At 45.8% G+C, this 21,586-nt stretch overlaps 2 protein-coding genes and 1 pseudogene across 2 annotated transcripts; 2 read left to right on the forward strand and 1 right to left on the reverse strand.

The window, feature by feature from the left end:
* The first annotated feature begins 331 nt into the window (after positions 1-331).
* On the forward strand, positions 332-6,974 carry LOC117861798 (putative lipase ROG1). The gene is made up of 10 exons (XM_034745333.2): positions 332-727; positions 1,872-1,939; positions 2,709-2,779; positions 2,960-3,175; positions 3,802-3,965; positions 4,095-4,150; positions 4,257-4,309; positions 4,415-4,532; positions 6,020-6,117; positions 6,236-6,974. Exons 1-10 carry the CDS (start codon positions 594-596, stop codon positions 6,302-6,304), a joined length of 1,047 nt encoding a protein of 348 aa, XP_034601224.1. The 5' UTR covers positions 332-593; the 3' UTR covers positions 6,305-6,974.
* Positions 6,975-11,002: 4,028 nt separating this feature from the next.
* On the reverse strand, positions 11,003-12,934 carry LOC117861678 (phospholipase A1-Ibeta2, chloroplastic). Its single transcript, XM_034745245.2, has one exon. The coding sequence runs from the start codon at positions 12,814-12,816 to the stop codon at positions 11,296-11,298; it is 1,521 nt and encodes a 506-aa protein (XP_034601136.1). The 5' UTR covers positions 12,817-12,934; the 3' UTR covers positions 11,003-11,295.
* Positions 12,935-13,419: 485 nt separating this feature from the next.
* LOC117861679 (anthocyanidin 3-O-glucosyltransferase-like) lies at positions 13,420-17,475 on the forward strand (annotated as a pseudogene).
* The last annotated feature ends 4,111 nt before the right edge of the window (positions 17,476-21,586 follow it).

Raw genomic sequence — 21,586 nt, forward strand, 5'->3', positions numbered from 1 at the left:
CGCCTGGCCCAGATCCAGCCTCGGTGGCGGCGCGTCACCTGCGCGCCGTCGGGGTCGGGGGAGACGCGTTAGGCAACCGGCCGCGCCTCCTTTCCCGTTGCTTCGTCCGGAAGCAGGAGGCTGCAGCCCTGGCCATGCCGGTGCGGTACTGCGGTGTGTCCCTTCCGCTGCCGACACCTCACCGGTTGCCGCCGTCCCCATGAACTTTAGGAAGCTTCGAGATGCTTCCCGGGACACGTGGCCGGCCCACGTAGAGCTGCAGCTGCTCGAGCACGTTCTTGGCGCGTCTTCCCATCCCATAGACGCGGCATCGAGCGGCAGCGGCTACGAAATCAGGGGAAACCCAGGGGGCGTGGCGCGAAAACAGCCACCGGCCCGGTCGGTTCCGCTCCCTCCCCAAATCCACGCACGCCGGGGTGGTCGACGTCGCCGCGACGCGACGCGACGCTTCCATCGGTCCCTCCCCACCTCTCTGGCTTTCCACGACACGGGCTCCCTGCTTGGCTGCCCCACCTGCTCTCTGTTTCTTTCCCTTCCCCGCGAGGCTGCGATCCCACCACCCCCGCGCATCCAGCGAGCGGCGGTCGGAGAACATGGGCGGCGAGGACGACGCGGCCGCGGTGCGCGCAGAGGAGTCCGTCTCGGGGGGCGTCGACGTCTGGAGCGACGCCGTCTCCTCCCACGACCCGGACCACCTGCTCGTCATGGTCCACGGCATCCTCGGCAGGTAAATCAAAACGCATACCACCTCCGCTCTCCGGGGGGCCGGGATTCGTAGCTGATTCGAAGCCGCGGCTGCTGGAATGTGCTGGTTCTGAAATCGATTGTCGCGGATTGGTAGTTTGGTACGGAATGTGGAGCGGCGGTCGAGCGAGGGGTCCCCTTCGCCGCCGCGCCTCAGCTCACGGTTCGCAAAATGGGGAATTTTGTCGTCGGCGGAGGCCGTCTTAGAGCTGGAAGCCGGGGGGCATGTGCGGTCCGGTTGCGCAGCTGGTGATTGCACATACTCTCTGAGCATTGCGTGTTTTTGCTGTGCTTTGGCGGTAAAACCAGATGGTACATTTTGCATTTCGGTGGAATTTGTTCTAGAGCCTGCGGTTGGGGGCAGCGGCCTGCCGATACGACATTGGGTCTGGTCTAGCGTGCTGCCTTTTTGGCTTGTGGTAGCGTCTACGAAATTGGACTACTGGCTCACGTTAGCGTTAAGGCCAGCTGACAGCTATCTTTCCTGCTCCACTTGAGAGAACCATTTGATTAGTAGGAAATGGAAATGACTACGGCCTCTGCATAAGTATCGGCCTGTTTCGTTACAAGTTTTTTCAGCCATCCAGCTGAGCAAATAAACGGGGAACAGCTGATACAGATATGAGTAAAAATAAAGGGAAAGAACCATTTTTTGATACAAAAGCAGTTTGCTTTTCTTAAGCTAGGCATTTAGACTTTAGCGTATTCTGCTAATATATTAGCAAAATGTTCACAATCCTTCCTTCAGTATTCAAGCTGCTATGATGAATAAAAAGATTAATGACCCACTGTTACAATGAATAGATAGCTGCGCTAAGCATCTAATTTAATTGCTCCAAACCTGAAATTTCCCATGCAGTATAGGCAGGGTCAAAGATTCCTCTACAAGGCACAAAGTAGGGGACTATTGTTTGTCATTGGTTACATATCCAAGCATATGCAAAGCTGCAAGTGTTTTGGTTAGGGTATCTGGTTGTTCTCTGCAGCTGAGAGACTGATCTTTCTCATTTATATATGGTGCTCATGTGCAGTGAGCATGTTTATAATTACATTTCCCTGAACTTATGAACCCCATCCCTTATTTTTCTTTTGTATTTTCATTCACTTGGCTCTTTTTCTTTGAACAGTACTGCTGATTGGCAATATGCTGCTAATGAGTTTGTAAAGCAACTCCCTGACGATGTAATCGTGCACTGTAAGTTGCGTCACTTTGTACTATCTGTTGCCAAGTTTAGTTTCTGTTGCATTTAATTTTTGCTTCAATTTCTTATTTCCATAATTATGCTCTTTCCTTGTTTTATTTGGAAACAGATTTTTCTGTGAAATTAGCAAATATGATATGTTGCGTTGTGCAGATGAATAAGCTGACCTAGGTGATTTGGCATTTAGAGTAACAATGACAGTGACACAAATTGCTGTGAACATTTTGGCTTTAGTGTTAAGATCAAATTAATGTGATTGATCGGCCAATGAGAATGATTCTTTTTTCTTTACTGCGGAGCTGACACAATTGCATATCTTTTAGCTTTGTTCCATTCTTAACTGTGGGCAAGAACTTGTTGGTCAGATCTGCATGCAGCTTTGCTGCATCTGGGTAGGCCTAGTTTGGAACATTTTTTCATCATAAAGCAAATTCATTGATTTAGAACAAGGATTTTTTGGGAAATGTAGCCTATAAAAGAACTCAATTTTACTACTGTGAGCTTATATTTGTGAATGTTTCACCTCATATATGCTCATCTCTATGTTAGAGTACCTATAAAAGAACTAACTACTCTCATTGATGCTCGCTATTTGTGAAGAGTTTATCCAAAAACTTTGAGTATTTCTATGTGATTAACATAGCGTAATGCAAATTGCTCCCTTTCTGAATATGTAACTTGAAGGAAGCTGTAATATTGGTTAGACCCCTTATCCTGCTTGTCTAGCTTGCGATGTACAGACTTATTTGTTCCATTTTGCAGGTAGTGAGAAAAATTCATCAATGTTAACTCTAGATGGAGTTGACGTCATGGGGGAACGCTTAGCAGATGAGGTAAATATTGCAGGCAGCTAATGGGTTGATAATAAAAAATACTAAGAAGCTAGTTGTTGCTTCATAGTATTTTTTTTATTAAAATTTTATTCTGCCTCAAATTGTTATCTGGTACAATCCCTATTGTCTGAAAACAAACACACATGTTTAGATGCTCACTTGCGTTCTCCTCTTACTCAGGTGCTTGATGTTGTTAGTCGAAGGCCAGAACTCACCAAAATTTCTTTTCTTGCACACTCCGTTGGAGGATTAGCTGCAAGATATGCAATTGCAAAACTTTATCGACATCCAGATGGTGTGTCTGATGGAAATGCTAAAGGAACCATCTGTGGATTGGAAGCAATTAACTTTATTACTGTAGCAACGCCTCACCTTGGTTCACGAGGAAATAAACAGGTTCTGCTTTTGACTGACTCTTTTACGGTGATCTACATATCTCTAGACTCTTATTTGTTTTACCACGAAGATGATACCTGAAAGCTGATATTGTATCCATCTTCAGAACAACTGAGGAATCATTTGCTCATGTCCTCTATAATTCCAATTTTCTGCAAAGAAAAGTTGGGTGTTTCTTTTAATGCTCCATACATCAAGAGTCGGACTAGAAGCTAGAATATATGTAGAAAGAGTAGATGCTAGCCTATTTCTTTCACTGTCATCAGAGCTTTCCAAGCATAGGGAAGGGCCACACAGAGATGGCTAAAACCCTCCAAACCTTTCGTTGAAGAGAAAAAAAAACATCCTTTTCTTTTACTGGAAAAACTCACACAGCTGTTGCCAGGCTTCTTGGCTTTTACGCTTACAACCACTAAAAACTAAAAGGTTCCAAAATGTCACTGTTTTCTCCCTACCTTGCTTGGAGTAATCTTACCCAATCATGTACCTGGAAATCTCATCAGAATTTCGTTTGGCATACAAATCTTTCGGTCCTGCTCCAGTTTGTATGCAAATTACAATAAGCCATTGGCACAACTCATCTCCACTTTTCATTTGATGTGAACTTCCTCACCATTGCAAATTAGGTCCCCCTCCTGTTTGGATCCCTTGCGATGGAAAAGGTTGCTTGCCGGGTCGTCCATTGGATATTTAGGAGAACTGGCAAACATCTCTTTCTAACTGACGATGACGAAGGGCAACCACCACTGCTGCAGCGTATGGTTGAAGATCATGGCGATCTCTACTTTATGTAAGGTTTATCTTGCTCATCTGTTTTGCATTTTTGTTCTATTTCTAGTCCCAATAATATATTGTTTAATTTTGCCTTGCCTATTCTGTGATAATTATACTAATAATGTTCTACCTGCACCTTTTACAGATCTGCTTTGCGAGCATTTAAGAGACGTGTGGTGTACGCAAATGCTGACTGTGATCGTATCCTTAGTATTTGCTATATTTACAATTTTCTTTGTGGTGTTTATACTATTTGTTTTATTTTTGTATGCTTTTGGCTAGGCTCTTCTTTAATGCATGAAATCAGATATTGTTGGCTGGAGAACATCATCTATTAGAAGAAACACTGAGCTTCCTGAGGTATTTTACTGACTTCATAGCTCTGGGTACTGTCTAGGAAGGACTATGTAGTTTTCTATAGCACCATTCTCATATGGAAATGCTTCTTTTACTTCTGATCTGCAGTTGGCAGTATCGTCATCTGAGAAGTACCCCCACATTGTACATGAGGAGTACTCAGAAGAAATTGATGATGAGAAGTGCCAAGATTCCATGACAGACTGTAATTTGGACATTCTTGAAGGTAATTTTCTTGAGTTGCATGCAGAATACTATTTTCCTTTTTTTTTCCTGTTACAATTAAATGATGCTTCAGTGCTATGTGGAAAATATGATATTGTTTCGTTATCTTTAAATGTGGATTGCCTTAATATAGGTTTTAAAAAAATAAACTTACCAGATTAGTCTTGTGAACAGTGAGGCAGTGAGCCACTGTGTCATGACATTTGTATTAGTGTGGCAAAGGTACTGGCTTTTGTGTCTTGCCACCAGGTTATAAGTATTTTCATTTTCAATTGGATAATGATGTGGCATCTAAACTGTTGTCATGGTTTTGCTAATTTATCCCCATACCATAATGAGCCTGTCCTGAACACCATATGTACTGTGGGACATTTCACATGGTGGCAGGCGTGCTGCATATGGAAATCCCTTGATTCATGAGCAACGAGGGTAGGGCGTTGATATTAAATCCTAGGGTAGTTGATCTGTTTTGAAGTTCCAGACTGAAGGAGCACCTAAATTGGACGACTAGAGGACTATGTCTATTTGTCATACGTGTGGAAGAATTTACATATTATACATTGACTGTGACCATGAGGCTTACTTTTATTATTAAAGTGCATATCTCATAGTTGCGAGACATGGAAATGTTGTCTGAAATCTGTTAGTTCATGGAAGCTGCCTTTGTTGTCTTCTTAATGCTGTTAGCTCAAATTGTTTTTATGTGCAAGTCCTCTGTGACCCTTTAGAAAGCATAGTGATGACTTGTTATGATTCCATTGTTTCACATAGGTAAGTAACAAGATTCATCATAGCTTTAGATACAGCAACCCGTGTTTTCTGACTGCATCATCGTTTTTATTTGATATCATGTGCTATTGACTTCTGAATGTAAAAGCAAGAACCCTGGATGTTAGTCATAGATAATTAGCAAGAAGGTCTCTGGTTTCAAAACAAGTAGTTTCATGACCCAAATTCAACATTTGACTGGATGACCGCAATCCTGGTGTTGCATTGTAAAGGCCATATTGGTCCTATATTTCTCACCATGTTACTGCTTGCTCACTATATAACATTGGACCTGGAACCTAAAGACTGATTTTTTTGGACCCTTTGTTTGTGTGATAGACAGTTATCTTTTGTTATCTAGTATTGCATTGAAATGCTTTTGGTGCGCTTCTATGTTTATTCTAGTTGTAGGCAGTAAGCTAGAGGAGTCATGACTTCTATGGCACGAAACAGTTACATAACAAGAATATGTAATGTAATAAAAAAAAAAGTCTACCGCAAATTAAAGATGAACCAACAGAACACGGTGTGTATGCAGCTTAGAAGCATGGTTATATGTTGTTGTTGTTCTGAAGCTTAGCTGCTTAGGAGGATTCGTGGAGCTGACACCTTAGCGAAGTCCAGTTCATTTGTCTGAAAATTCTGCACATGCATTTTGTTGAAGCGATTGGAATTGTAGTGTCGTGGATCTAACAGTATCTCCTGACTCTCATCCTGCAGAAAAGATGGTGACGGGTCTCCGAAGAGTTTCGTGGGAGAAGGTGGATGTCAGCTTCCAGTCGAGCATAACGAGCTTCGCAGCGCACAGCATTATCCAGGTTTCCACAATCGGCTTCGCTCCCTTCACTATCTTCCTTCATGTACTAATATGCAATAATCCTGCGGTGCAACCCTGTGAAATCATCAAAACCTTCCCTCCTCTTGTTGTTACGTCAGGTGAAGTACGCGTTCATGAACGATGGAGCGGACGTGATACAGCACATCATAGATCACTTCCAGCTCTGAGAATGTCCCCCCTGGCGGTGGTAGGAGAGAAGGTTTTTTTTCCTTGTTGACACTCGGCACGTACGTTCGCTTGGCGTGCTGATCCAGTAGCTAGCAGCCGCACGGCAAAATACGGAGCTGCCGAGTGCAGATGCTGCTGAGCTCATGGTAGTACGAGGGGGTGTTTGATCCCGGGCTAAACTTTAACCCCTGTCACATCGAATGTTTGACACTAATTAGGTGTATTAAACATAGGCTAACTACAAAATCAATTTCATGACCCCTAGGCTAAATCGTGAGACGAATCTATTAAGTCTAATTAGTCCATGATTTGACAATATGGTGCTATAGTAAACATTCGCTAATGATGGATTAATTAGGTTTAATAGATTCGTCTCGCGATTTAGCCTAGAGGTTCTACAATTAGTTTTGTAATTAGCTCATGTTTAGTCCTTATAATTAGCATCCGAATATCTGATGTGACACGGATTAAACTTTAGCTTCAGGATCCAAACACCCCATTAGATTTCAGCAGATGCTTTGTCCTTGTGTCACGTGACAATGTGTTGAGACTGTACATGAGAGCAGTTCCACAGAAGGGAGGAGAGAGAAATAGAGAGAGAACATTAATGTTGTACATGTATGATACATTTGTGCAAGAGGAAATCGAAACCGTCCGTCCGTTGATGCCTGTAGTGTTTCCCCAAACTCTTGCAATCCGAAGGAGGAGAAAAGGAAATGGTTCCACTTTGCCGAGCCTACACGTGGAATGATTACCGCTCCGGTAACTGGTGCGTGCACCGGCCATTGCTGGAATTCGCCGGACCGGATCGGAGCGGAGGTTCCGCATGCGCGATCCGTTCACAACACAAAAGGCGGTCTGAGCAGGAAGCTCGGGTGCTCTGAAACGGCTGGAAAGGACAGTAGACTACTGACCCAGAACAAGAACGCACTAGCGCCGACATGCCCGCACTCCTCTGTGGACGCGCACGCACGTACGTACGCGACAATACTGGAGACCGTCGGCGGCGGACCAGCCGGAGCCGACGGAGCAGCCGCGCAGTACGGCCCGTGCATCGAGGGCACGAGACCGTCACGTCCAGCGCTCCTACGGTGTGTCGCGTTCCCCCAACACGCGGCACATTGAAATACTCGCCGGTGCGTTCCTGCTTGGCTGTGAGAGCTCCGCGTTCACAAACAACAGCTGCGGGGCCGACGACGACGACGCGGCCGACGCTAGCTGGGGGTTGGGCAGCGGCAGGGCAGGTGCTTCCTAATCCTACGCGTCGCGTGCGCGCGCGGGCCGCGGAGGACGGAGGGTGTGTACGTGCGCCGCGCCGCCGGAGATCCGATCCCGATGCTAGCTGCCGTTGGTGCCGGTCAAGTCAAGCGGAATACAAGTACAAGGGCCGCCGGGGCTCTCCTCGTCGTTGACAACCGATGATCGTACGTGCAGGCGCCGACAACTTGGGGCGACTTTTGGCGAGTCCCTACTCTCTTTTCCATGCATCAACCCGACCGAACAAAGTCTCTGGAACTGGTAGGCTGCTAGCTGCTTTCCCCAATTGATCTCTGCGGAGCAGCCATGCCAAATTGTCAACTACTGTATATTTCTCTTGTGCGCGTTTAAGTGTAGGACGATCGTTGTTGTACCAAAGTGTGTGTAATTACTCTGCTTACAAAGTGCGCCGCTCCTCCCTCTTTGCAAAGTGCATGTACTGCAAAGTAATTCCAATAGTTTTCTAAAAAATTCTTCCCAAAACTATATATTGGAGGCTCTTTCAAATTTTTTTTCCAAAAAACATATCAACCCACAGCAGATCGCTCATAACTAACCCCTAATATTTCAAAACAGACCGTAACATCATAATTAGACCTATTGGACTGCTCACCTCCCCCTCATGCATGCACCCCCCTCACGATCTCCAGAGCACCCTCATCCTTCTTGTCCACCTGTTCTTCATCCTCACTGCTTGAGGAAGCCTCACTCGACTCCTCTTCACTACTCTCCGACTCTTCCTCGTTGCTTTCCTGCTTCACCTTGCCGCCTGACACCGCGGTATTCATCTCAACATCAGCAGGGGCGGCAGCCATCTCCATAGCAACCGACATCCTCTTTCACAGTCAAATCACCAAATCCCTAACACCATCTCAGCCTTCTCTCCGATTTCGCCGCTGCAAAAATCCCCGGCCTGGCAGAGCGACTCGTCCACTTGGACGGGCTCCGCCTTCACACCAAACTCGCAGGAATTGTGCGCCGCCGAACCATCCGAGACCTCTCCAATGCTGTCGGCGCAAGCTGTCGTCGTCGGCGCCGGCACGTGAGGAGCCGCCTCCTCCTCGGTACATCCGAGGCCCTTGGCTAGGCTCCCAGCTCGCCCGACATGGCCGGGTCGAAGTCCACGAGCCACCCCTCGACGGGGTCGAAGCCGACGCATGTTGGAGTCCCGGCAAATCTCGCGGGAAGAGACTCTCGCGCGCGGGGAGGGAGCAATTGGGGAGTTGGTTGCTTCGAAAATATGTGCGGCGACCGGACTCTGTTTTGGCGTCGCAAATAGTCCAAAGAAGTTTTTGGAGCTGTTGGAGTTTTTTTCTCCCTAAACGAGATATTAGGAGTAGGATACAGATTTGTTGGAGTTTTTTTTTCTCCCTAAACGAGATATTAGGAGTAGGATACAGATTTTTTTTGAGTTGCTCTTAGATTCGTTCCAAACCAAACTTCTCCAACTTGAACCCAATCAATATGGGGAAGGAAAAAAATGACACTAATATTTCCAACACCCAATTAACGTATCCCTTCGATGGAGTACCTTTTGTTTTTTTTAAAAAAACTTAAAGCGAATTACTGTGCGATTACTGTGGTTGCTCCATCGTAAACGCCATACGGATACCATACGTTACGGAAGCGCGCGCGACGACCATGACGACGACTAGTCACGCCAGGTCGAGCCGGCGGCTCAGCACAGCGCCATCTTAACCACCGGCCGGTAGTCCTTGTCTTCCTTCGGGCAACAGCAAATGCAAACGCATCACTGCCGGGCGGGCCCGTGACCCGGAGAGGGACGTGTCCTCCCGCCCTGCACAGCGACGTTGATTCTTCCGTCCGTCGGCGCAGCTAGCGCAACCAGTGGTACCGGCCGGACGGACGATTTCCAAGCTCCTTCCAACCCCCCCGGATCGGACCCCGGCTGATCGTCCGTGGCCACATGCGCAGAGGGAGGCGTACGCCCGTCGCCCTTGCACTGCACTGGGGGTCAGGATGATATGATCAATCCCCCTGCGAGCATTGGCTAGCTGCTGAACTCCCGGCCCGGAAGGCAACACCTCGGTCAGTCGCCGTGTCCCGGTAGCCCGGGAGCCGACCCGGTCTCTTCCTTTCAGCCGGGGTGGTAGCGAAATAAAGCTACTACCTCACTCCATCTTTCCCCGGACTAATTAAGAGGGACAGCAATGTTTTGGGATAACGAAGGTGTAACCGGCTTTTTGCATTAACTAGCGATGCGCATAGGCATGGACAGAGGATTGATGTACCCAGTGGCGGAGGCAGGATTTTCACCCTAGGCATTTATTGTAGAAAGACAGTGGTATCGGGATAGTAATTGTTGGACCTCTATGCATAGTATATGAATACTAGAAGTATATATATGCTAAACATTTTATCCAAAGTTAGGGGTATTCACGTGAATGGATGTACCCTTCTAGTAGATTAATTTTTACACAGATTACTGATCTTAAGAAATGATCCGGTGCATATAGATAGGGACCGTTCTTGTAGAATACAAAACCACCATCTTCTCTCCTCTTCCACCCGCGATTCACGTTACAACTACGAAGGGCGTGCTTCTTTTTAACGACGGTATTATGCTTGGAACATATTTCCTCTTTTTCCAAACGAACAATGTATTTCATTTTGTTAGGATAGGACTTTGACCCACGGTTACTCGACTAGCGTATTGTTTATGTGATGCGAAACCATAATTATATGCAGGGGAGGACCTATATTACTCTGTTTGGAACATGTTTCCTTTGTTTCAAACTGTATAATGTATTTCCTTTTGTTAGCCCACGATTACTTTGATTAACATATTATTTATGTGATATGAATTATATGTAACATTGTAATAACATTAAGTTTTTAAGCAACATTATATATGGGTTGAGTAATTATTGATTACAACTATGTTTAACGATTCCACTTATCAATTCAAACAAAGGAGGGTACTACGTAACATCACACACTTTCCAACAGGTGTGGGCCTATCCTACAAGTCTAGAACCTAGCTATATTTTCCGCTTATATTGGATATATGCTTCTTTCCGTGGGGATCATCGAGATTGTCCCCATAATTGATGGCTAGGGTGGTTGTCCCCTAAAAGACTAGGGCTATTTGAGGGATACAGATGCATTATTGGCATAGAGACAATCAGAGATAATGCAACAATACCACTATGTTTTCTTTGCCTCCATATTTTTTAATTAAATTGTTGATATTGTGTGAATTGCATAATCTTTTTTCTTTAGAACAAAGAAGATGCTTTGAGATATCTAAAATACCAATCTCTCCGTCGAAACACTGAAAGGATTCTTTTTTAAATTCAGTAGGAAACAAATTGATCTATGTGAAATTCTTGTGAAAATTCCAGCTGGTAGAACCAGGCCAAATGGTGCTACATCTACAAAGGGCAACCTGTTCCACCATGTAGTAAGAACACAACAGGTGATGTAACACTATATGCAGTAACCAATTAATCAGTTAATCTCTCTTCGTCTATACAATGTTTTCATTTACCTACCAATTCATTGTTTGGTATATCCACCAACCAACAACAAGACGTCGTACTTTGTACTTGGTAAAAGTCGCGAGCGACCAAATGTACCAAAAAATAAGTTAAAAAATTCCCCAGCAAGTCAACCCCCATTATCTGTTGACCAAACAATTCTCTTGCCGCCGCCGACGTTTGCGAGTCCAGACGAGCTCTCAATCGCGTGATTCGCGTCGCCGTTGCGGCCGTCAGTGCACACACTCCACCACCGTGCTCGCCGCGCCGGGCATGTCGACGCGGCCGAGCATCGACGAGCCGGGCATGTCGGCGCCGCCGTCGAGCTGTATGCGCATGTCCTTGGCCTTGCTCATGTACAGCTGCTTGACGTTGCCGCCCTGGTTCTTCACCAGCCGCAGGATGCTGCGCTTGGCGTTGTCCCGGAACGGGCAATGCGAGCCGAGGAAGCCGTCGACGAGGTGGATGTAGGCCTCCAGGTCGTGGCAGCACGCGTAGTCGGCGTCGGGCCGGAGGAACGGCGACGCGCGGCTGTCGAGGCGGAGCTCGCGGCCGACGTCGGCGTACCCCTGCAGCGGCAGGCGGGGCGGGAACCGCGGCACGACGTCGTGCGCGTTCACGACGCGGAGCACGCGCGCGCCGCGGGCCTCGACGCGTGACGCGAACGCGCGGTTGCCCACCCGCGGCCCGCCGAAGGAGAACACCGCCACGGGAGCCTTGGCGCGGCCCGCGACGCCGCCGGAGAGCTCGTCGGCGATGAGCACCGCCAGCGCCGCGCCCAGGCTGTGCCCGGTCACCGTGATGCTCACCTCCTCGCCCTTGTACTGTTCGAGTAGTCGGCGAACCTCGGACACGACCATCTCCGACAGGCTCGGCGAGCGGTCGCCGGCGGTCTTGTAGAGGTTCCAGAAGCCGCATTCGACCTTCGCCTTGGAGGATTCCGGCGAGGCGTCGGCGTTGCTGTCGGCGGCCGGGACGAGGCCGGCGCGGACGTTCTCGGCCCACTCGAGGACGGTGCAGGTGCCGCGGAGCGCGATGACGATGTCGCGGCGGCCCATGCGGCGGACCTCGGCGGGGCTGTCGCAGACGGCGACGTAGCCGACGAGGCTGGTCCGCTGCGCGGCGCAGGGCGCGGCGGCGGCGAGCCAGGCCGGGAAGCCGGCGGAGGAGGTGGCGAAGAGCGGCGCCGTGACGCGGTACGCGGCGTCCTGGAGCGGGACGCGCGGCGCGCGGTGGCGGTGCCCCGGCTCGGCGTCGGGGCGGGACAGGAAGGCGCCGTACGCGGCGTCGACGAACTCGCCGTACCGCACGATCTCGCGGCGGAGGTCCGGGTGCAGCGGGTCCAGCAGGCCGCGCCAGCCGTCCTCGCCGTGGAGACGGCGCCACACCGCCGCGATGTTCCCGCGCGGCGAGGGCCCGTCGGGCGCCACGGGCTGGAGCAGCCGCTCCAGCCGCCGCGGCGACATGGCCGGCGCCGCGGAGTCCTCCCTCAGGGCCTCGCCCTTGGCCCGCGCCAGGAACGGCAGCCGGAGCAGCGGCTGCTGCCTCCTCTTCGTCCCGGCGACCACCGGTTCCACGGCCGCCGGCGCCGGCGCCGCGCTACTCTCCAAGGCGGCGCCCCGGTTGCGGAAGAGCTTGTCGAGGTTGGCGAGGTGCGCGGTGTTGCCCGGCGCTGCGGCGGCGGCGACTCTGGCGGTGGCGGTCACCGCCGGGCGGTGGAGCGTCAGTGACGGCGGCGCCGCGGCGGTGGACATGCAAGGCAGAAGTGGAAGTAGTCGCGGTGGCAAGAGAGCGGCATACAATACAAGTCGGCAACGGCGGCGAGAGCCCGGCAGAGGAGGTGACCCGACAGTTGCGAGCTCGATCACCAGGGGCCTTTTTATAGGCGGCGGTTGAAGGTTGAAGCTTGTGCTGAGCGAGTCAACCCCGCACCTTCCTAGGCGCTTCTGTGTATACGGGCTTCTTTTCTCTCTTTTTCTGTAGTGAATTAGTGACGATGACAAAAAAATCTTCTCTTTTTCTTTGCGCCAAAGCACTATTCCGTAATGCAACGATTTTGTTTCTTAACATTGTGACGTGATGAGTTGTTAATTTTTCTACGACGATGTTTTGATGTGATTTATTTCTTTTCTCTTTTAAAGATCATGAGTTTTTTTAGAGCAACTTCAAGAGTTTCCTAAAAATTTCTTCCCCAAGATTACGTATTGGGGGCTCTACTAAAAATTTGTTTTCTCCAAAATCATGTCATGCCACAGCAGATCTCTAATAATAGACTCCTCAATACTTCAAAACTGGCCACGTCAGCACGTATGGCCCCCTGCAATTAGCTTCCCCTCGTAATTTCTTCTGCGTCGGCCATGAATGCGTATGAGTACTCTCTTCTTTTATCCGTTCATCCTTACCCCGGTCGTGCTTATCCTGACTTTCTCCAGCCACGGGATGTTGCATCCTGCCGACTGCCGTGTAGCTTCCACCATCTCCTAACGCTGCTACTAGCTTGCTGCCTCATCGCCGACGTGATCCCTAACTGCCTCCCCATTGCCATTAGGCCCCTACCACCTCCTCCTCGGCGCCACCGCGCTAGCCGCCGAAAACCCCATGGCTGCCTCGGCTGGCTCGCTCGCCACCCCGCTAGTGCCGTCGCGTACGTCAGCTTCGGCACGGTCGCCGCACCGCCACGTGACGAGCTCCGTGAGCTTGACTACGGGCTCGAGGCCAGCGGCGCTCCCTTCCTGTGGTTGCTGTAGGAGGACACGTGGCCGTTGCTCCCGCCAGGGTTCCTGGACCGCGCCAAGGCGACCAGTAACTCCAGCCGGATCCTTGTGCCGTGGTCGCCGCAGGTCACCATGCTGCGGCACCCGTCGGTGGGCGCGTTCGTCACACGCTCTAGCTGGGGATCCATCGTCGAGGGGATGTCCGGGGGCATTGCCCATGGCGACGATGGTGTGCCGCTCTGCCGCCCCTTCTTCGAGGACCAGCAAATGAACGCACGTGACGTGACGTGGGAAAGGAGTGCAGTGGGCGATTGGGGGAGGAGAGACCGCACACAAATAAGTGGGGTAACGGGATCGCGATTGGGGTGGGCGAAAATATGCGGAAGGTTTGGGGAGCTATTGGAGCGCAATTTTTTTTCTTTTTCTCCCAAATTAAGTTATTAGGAGTAGCTGTGGCTTTTGGAGTTGCTCTTAGGCATGTACTGATGAGATGCTGACATTTTGTTTCATGAGCTGAGTCATATCCATGTTACTCACTCTGTCCCAAAATACAGATACATTTAGACTTTCTTAAAGTCAAACTTTTTCAATTTTGACTATAAATAATGAAATAATCATATAGACTAATAACATAAAAATGATATTATATTATGTAACCTTTCTAAATTATTTTTAAGATATAGTTAGTCAAAGTTAGAAAGCTTTGATTTTAGAAAAAGCTAAAAGTAGCTATATTCTGGTATGGAGGAAGTACCATTTTTTTAATTGTTTATGTTGTCTTTGTCTCGATAGAATAGAAGATGTGGATGCTGGCATCGGTTAATGGCTCTGGATTTGTTAGTTCTGCATCATTATATTTAATTTTGGGTACTGGATGAGGGTTATTTATTTTGAGTTGAGCAGCCACCCCTACTACTCCAATGATAAGATGGGATGTGATGCTGCATCATTGGCTCCATTCTTGTGCATGCTTTCGTATAATTTTCTATGTCTATGTTACAATTATGCGAAATTAATTTTATTATGCGAAAAATACTAGTCTTCGCGAGAATATATACTTGATCGAGTGACCTAGGCGACATGTCTGCGTCTTATCTATTTTTCATATTGGTTTATTTATTTTCTTTTCGCAGCCAAGCTTCTTTGTGGCTTCTGAGAGCAGCAGTCATACACCTTGTTTAAGGCTGCTAAGGAATGGCATCATTTGTTCCAACAATTTGCATCAATGTTTAGCGTATATGTACACTGACCGAGTTCTGGTTCCTCTTCAGAGAAAGACAGCTTATCGATTAAGAAAAAAAGCTAATTGTTTATTTTTTTTAAAAAAAGACAACCGGCAGTTGATCAGTCTTCAAAGAAGAAGAGAAGACAGCTGAAAAAGCAGTTTGTTTTTTTTTAGAAAAAAGGGAACCGGCAGCTGATCGAATTTCAAAAAAGAAGAGAAGGCAGCTGATTCAAAATACATTACTGATTCGTAGCCCAATATTTTTCCCCCTTCCACCAACAACTTTGCTGTGATCTTGACTAATGACTAGATTGAGTAAGCAGCTAGCTGTTGCTGTGGTTGTTGCATGTTGGACCAAATGACCACACTTACGTGATCTGCAAAGGCATGTAATTTGCCAACGGCAAGAAAGATTCACCAATACACAACAATACTTTTTAAAAGTATCGTCTCCGACATCCGTAGGTGACCAGAAGCTCGATCAGGATGGCTGGTATGCCGGAGCAAGAGCAAGCAACTTGGCTTGCAAGTCTCCAGTTCTTGTATCACCAGCCAGCTGGACGTACTTCCTTTTCGGTCCTTGTCGTCGGAATTCTTTGCTTACACGTCCGTGGGACCATGGAAGTATGGCACCCTTTTCCGGTAATTTCCAGTGAACTGCTGCAAACATATATGTGGTGCAGGCTTCTTCATTTTTCAATTTTTTAGATAGATCAAGGTTGATTGATAAACTTTAGTCAACACAAACCTTGTGAATTTGGATTTTACTTGTTTGAATTCTAGTAGCCATATATTTTTGTTTTGGAAGCACATCGACCCTCATGTAGTCACATGCATGGAGTACTATATATCATTGTGAGATTTAGAGAGAAAAAATTACATCATTTATCATTCAATTATAAAAAATGAACCTCCGCTAAGATCCAGAGCCTTTTACTTTTTGGTCCTTCTGTTATTACACTGGTCTTGACGACTTTTCATACGTATGGACAGAACGCACAGAAACACTATGACGACAAGACGATTGGAATGGAGGAGACATTCGTGCGCGTGCGTTCAGCAGTAGTCCACTATACGAAAAAGGCTTGGTCAAGTGATTAACAAGGGTTTACTGATGATCAAGTTAATTCAATTTCAACACCTAACCACACTAAGATGCATATATATAAGGTTACAGTTTACTTGTTCCAAATGATATGATAACAGGTTTTGTGTACATTGTACTACTGATTTGTTGAGAGCTGCTGGAGCACCGAGTTAAGAAACAATTAGGACTGATCGAGGTAAATCAAGAAAAAGCAGCTCATCATTATCTTTTAATGAAAATTTGCAGTATTGAATCATTCAGCATGTATCCAAGAGAAAACTTTACACAACTAATTAAATCCTAGCCTTTTATGTTGCAAAAAGTCCACTTTCACAGACACAAGAAGGCACATCCTTCTGCTCACTTATCCTTTTTATATAGTTGTACATATGGACCAAATTGTAGAGCCACCAGACTACTTCACACTGGTCTTGATGACTGTTCATACGGATTGGGTCCTACAAAAACACCACATATCCTCTTTTCAAGCTAAGGCAGGGAAGAGAAGAGGCGGCATGCATACGACTGTGTATACGTACGCCAGTCCACTAAAAGAAACGGCTTGGTCAAGCAATAAAAAAAAGGAATTTACGATCTGATCAAATTCGTGCAAACACCTACCACCCACACTTGGTTACGTAGCCGCTGTTTTATTTTTTCAAATGTTTCCAGTGTACGTGTTCCGTTGGGAATGTCCAAGCTTACAAACTTGTTCCATGGAAATGGTATAAAATACGGTCAATTCTTTGTACCATTGTATGTCTACTTGACCAGCCACACCTACCTACCTGTGCGAGGTGACCCTACCTCAGCTGGATTCTGATTCCTATACTTGGACTGGAAATCGTTGCTGCCGCTGCCTCCTTTACGTCTTGGACTTCGTCATGCACCTGTATACGTACGTGTTTACGCAATACTATCTCTGTTGTGGATTATATGATGTGTCCTAAAAGGCATGCGGTCGAACTTTGATAGTTAATTTAAGAAAAAAAACTATTTCGATTATTCGTTGTATGGACGTAAGGTTTTCAACATTTTTTTTCATAATATATTAATTTCACAATTTATCATTATGATTTTGATATAAAAGTAGCTGCCAAAGCAGTAGGAAAGGAATTATGAGGAGAGAATTTTCAAAATTTTGACTTGGCAAAGTCTTCTAGACTGTATTTTGTTCCATGATTTTTTTCTCTTGAAATATCTTATATAGGTCAATTAGAGAATGATGACAATAGTAAAAAACATTTAAATGCAATTCTAGTGATATTACTTTTGTGCCACTAAAAATATATATTGTTATTACCCTAGTTGTTGGTAAAATGTTATAAAAAAATGAATATATCTTTATAATTCTGTGCAGAAAGGAGTAGATGCATTTGGTGATTAGCTAGGTTTGACAGCATCTTAGCAATGTTAGCACCGTAATAAACCACAATGCCGGTGGAAAAGTAACATAATCAGAAAGAGAAAGGAGGACTCACCGTACCTGCCCAATGTTTTGCTATGTAATACTCTGCAATAAGGCTTTATCCTAGTCAGTCAATGAATAGCCTTGTGCTTCTGGAGCAAGTATACTTTGTTAGTCGTGGGATCAGTTCCCTTACGAAAACTCTCCGGACAGATCATTGGTGGATTCGAGCATAAGTAAGAGTAATCTGAATCTCTGACTCGATGCGATGCGATTTGCTTGCCATTCTGCTTGGAAAAACAGTGCCTGCGCACGAATGGAAGACTGGAATGCGAATAATTTTCTTTGGTTTCACCTAGCTCCAAGACTGACTATTAATGCTACCACCTTTGCATAAAGCCAGTCCTCTGCGTGCAAGCACGACAAGTGGAACTTAACTACAAACCTAACGTACCGACAATGAAAAAACTTAACATCTTTCCGGTTGAAATTTAGCATCCCGGACATCGCAGTAGCTGGTATGATCTATAGGCGTACGTGTGTGGTGTCAAAACGTCTATGTTTTATCCAGAAGGGTAAGTTGATGAAAAAGATGGACAATAAATTTATATTTCAACACTGGCTCCTCATAGGGAGGCTTCAATAGGAACATACAACAATTATTTTATCAAATTTGATATCATCATATGGAAAGATGCAATGGTATACATCAGCGGTCTCATAGTTGTCTTATACGCTGTGTATGATTTTTTTTTCACGATTTGGAGGGGAGAGATTAGAGGGACGGAAAAAAGATTGTTGTTTTACGAAGCAACCGTTAAGTTAAATTGTAGGACTATGAGATAACACATTCACCATTGTGTGAATTGCCGTTGCCATTCAACTCATAACTTTCCTTCTTCTACCCACAATAGGAGATTATATAATATATAGTTACTACTTCCTCCGTCCCAGAAATTAGTTATGTTTACACTTTTTCTAAGTCAAACATTTTCAACTTTGATTGTGAATAGAGAAATAATTATAGAGACTAATAGCATAAAAATAATGTTAGTAGATTTATCATGAAATCAACTATTATAATATGTAAATTTTTATTTGAAATATATTTTTTTGGAGGTATTGTTGGTCAAAGTTAAAAATACTTGACTTTTGAAAAAGCTAAATGTAGCTATATTTTGGGACGGAGGGAGTACTTACTACGAGATAATTTAAAAAATAATTTATTATCGTGATAGTTTCTGTCAAGTCATTGTTGGGGAAAAGGACTTCGGGTGGTGCCCCCTTCTTTTTCTTTACAGTTCTAATCCCTCTTTCTCTAGAAGTCATTGGGTTATCGCGAGAAGTGTAAGTATGGTTTTTCGGGGACAGACGGCGGAAGCGAAGTGGCGACTTCACGAGGCGAAGCAAGCGGGAGTGAAGTGGCAACTTCGCGAGCTGGAGCGAGCGGGAGTGAAGTGGAGACTTCGTGAGGCTACTTCATGAGCAAGGTAGCCTGAGACCGCTCAAGCTAGGGTGCGGAGTCAAAAGGCGGCGTCATCGGACTAGGCAACAGCAATGCGTTCAGGGAAAGGGCGAAGTGGCTATGTCACTTCGGGGCTGTAAGCTGGCATGAGCTTAGCTGTAAAGTGATGAGTTGTAAAGAGTGTGGGTAAAGTGGCGTAATGTTACTGTAATGCCCTCAAATATGCTTTGCATAAAGTGAAAAAGGAGGGTGATGTATTGTAAAGTGTAAAAATTACGGTCCTATAAAATGGGGCCGTCATGAATGGAAATGGATACGTTGAGATGGATGGGGAGATCTCTCAAGCTCTCCAAAGTCATTCTTAATCACTTGTCTCTCTTGTCCTCTACGTTTTGTAAACTTGTTGGCCCCCCAACAGTCATCTTAAGATCACACTGCTTAGCTTATAAGACAAAATCAGGTACTTGCTCTAAGATTCTTGATCGCTCTCTAATCATATTCTCAGCTGACAATCCTCGGATCAAGGCGGATATATATACACTAGTGATTTGCGCGCGCCCATGCACGCGTATACGTAGAGCCTAGTGATTATGTTTATGAGCATAAATCACTATTGGAATATAAAAAATATTTGAAATGAAAAGGACAAATTTGGTTAAGCTACATCTTGAGAGTACCATCCTTTTTATCAGGTGAAAATTGGAAGCTTCATTTGAACAATCAAAATTCACAACAGTCATCAATTTTAATCTTTTACTAAGCACGTAAACCAAGATTTTACATAGTAAGTAGATGATGGTATGGAGCGAAACTTCAAGATACAATGGTTCCTTTGGCTAGACACGGGCCAAATTTACAGCTTTAAGCCTTTTATATAAGCTCTCGCAAAATCATTGGGAAATCATTACCGATGCATAAGTTGAAGATTTCAATGGAATATTTGACCATAATACAAAGCTGAGGACTCCTAAAATCGGGAAGCAGTTCAAGGGATAACAACTAAAATGCTAAATTAAATTATTGTCATGACAACATTCAGATGCTGCATTGTGCTCTCAGTATGCCGATGGACTGATGGACACTGGCAAAACGTAACAGTCCAAGAAGTTCTGCCTGCATAGAAGGGCTATGTTTCTTTAGTTAGTCTATCCTGATATACGACAATATACCAGAGTCAATTATTTATCGCTAGTTATCATGCAGCCTAAAGAAGAAACAATTTGCACATCTGGAATCCACGAAACAACAATTTTTAATGCAGGGTTGCATTCTGCATGGCAACATGATTTCCTGATAATGCGAGACCTCTGTAATGCAAAATGTTAGTAATATATTTGGAAGCGTGTGATGATCTATTGATAATGCGAGGATCTCGACGAAAAATGCCTAGTAATATATTTGGATGCGCGGTATGATTTCTTGATAATACGAGGACCTTAGCGCAAAATGCCTTGCACAGTGCTATGCCACTAGCCATTGGATGGCCGTTCTGTAAAACACGAAATGCCTACTAATATAATTTGAAGTGTGTGATGATTTCTTGATAGTGTGAGGATCTTAACGCAAAATATTTTGAACATTGCTTAACCACCAGCCATTGGATGGCCATCCGACGGTTCCTTAGGTACTGCTAAGCTACTTGCCATTAGATGGTCGTTCTGTAGTAATTAATGTGAGGACCTTAACGCGAAATGCCTACTAATATAATTTGAAGCGTGGGATGATTTCTTGATAGTGTGAGAATCTCAACACAAAATATTTTGAACATTGCTAAACCACCTGTCATTGGATGGCCATCTGACGGTTAAAAGATTTTTGGCCGACGTGGCTAGCTTGGCCAGCCGCCGACTACGTCAGCTTTAGGGGGTGTTTGATACCAGGCGCTAAACTTTAGATGTGTCACATCGGATGTTCGGATGCTAAGTAGGAGGACTAAACATGAGATAATTATAAAACTAATTGCAGAACCCCTGGGCTAATTCGCGAGACGAATCTATTAAGACTAATTAATCCATCATTAGCAAACGGTTAATGTAGCACCACATTGTCAAATCATGGACTAATTAGGCTTAATAGATTCGTCTCACGAATTAACCTCTATCTGTGTAATTAGTTTTATAATTAGACTATATTTAATACTTCTAATTAATATCTAAACATCCGGTATGACAGGTGCTAAAATTTCCAAACAACCCTTGATATATATGAATGCCTAACTGCAGACTGGAAACTGTAGTCTGCCCGTTCAACAAGCACAAGATGTGACGCCGTCCTACTTTCCAGATGAAGGAAGGTGCATGGCAACTGCTCATGGCAGCTGCTACAGCCTGAATAATCCTTCGTCCCAGCTCAGCTTTGTCGACTCCTCGCAGGTCCAGATTGGGTCACCGGCATCAGCCTACCGTAAGTAGCTGGCACCGGCAAGATGTTCTTGCATACCTCATATGCCTACACTACATGCTTACGTGTATCCTGACGTTATGAACGATCTAATTTTTGAGCTGTTGAAAGGACTCGGGCCTAAGAATGTTATCACGAAACGTTTTGGAATGGTTTGTATTTTTTTAAAAGATACTGTATCATGCCTCGACTCTCGAAATAACATAGCTCAATTGGTTAGAATAG

The sequence above is a fragment of the Setaria viridis genome, chromosome 6 (assembly GCF_005286985.2).
Source record: "Setaria viridis chromosome 6, Setaria_viridis_v4.0, whole genome shotgun sequence".
NCBI lineage: Eukaryota > Viridiplantae > Streptophyta > Magnoliopsida > Poales > Poaceae > Setaria > Setaria viridis.

Bases quoted from the DNA above. Each gene is read 5' to 3' on its own strand.
- LOC117861678 (XM_034745245.2), bottom strand. From the start codon at position 12,816: ATGTCCACCGCCGCGGCGCCGCCGTCACTGACGCTCCACCGCCCGGCG.
- LOC117861798 (XM_034745333.2), top strand. From the start codon at position 594: ATGGGCGGCGAGGACGACGCGGCCGCGGTGCGCGCAGAGGAGTCCGTC. The intron at 2,780-2,959 runs GTAAATATTGCA...CCTCTTACTCAG, and splicing joins GGGAACGCTTAGCAGATGAG to GTGCTTGATGTTGTTAGTCG. The intron at 3,176-3,801 runs GTTCTGCTTTTG...ATTGCAAATTAG, and splicing joins GTTCACGAGGAAATAAACAG to GTCCCCCTCCTGTTTGGATC.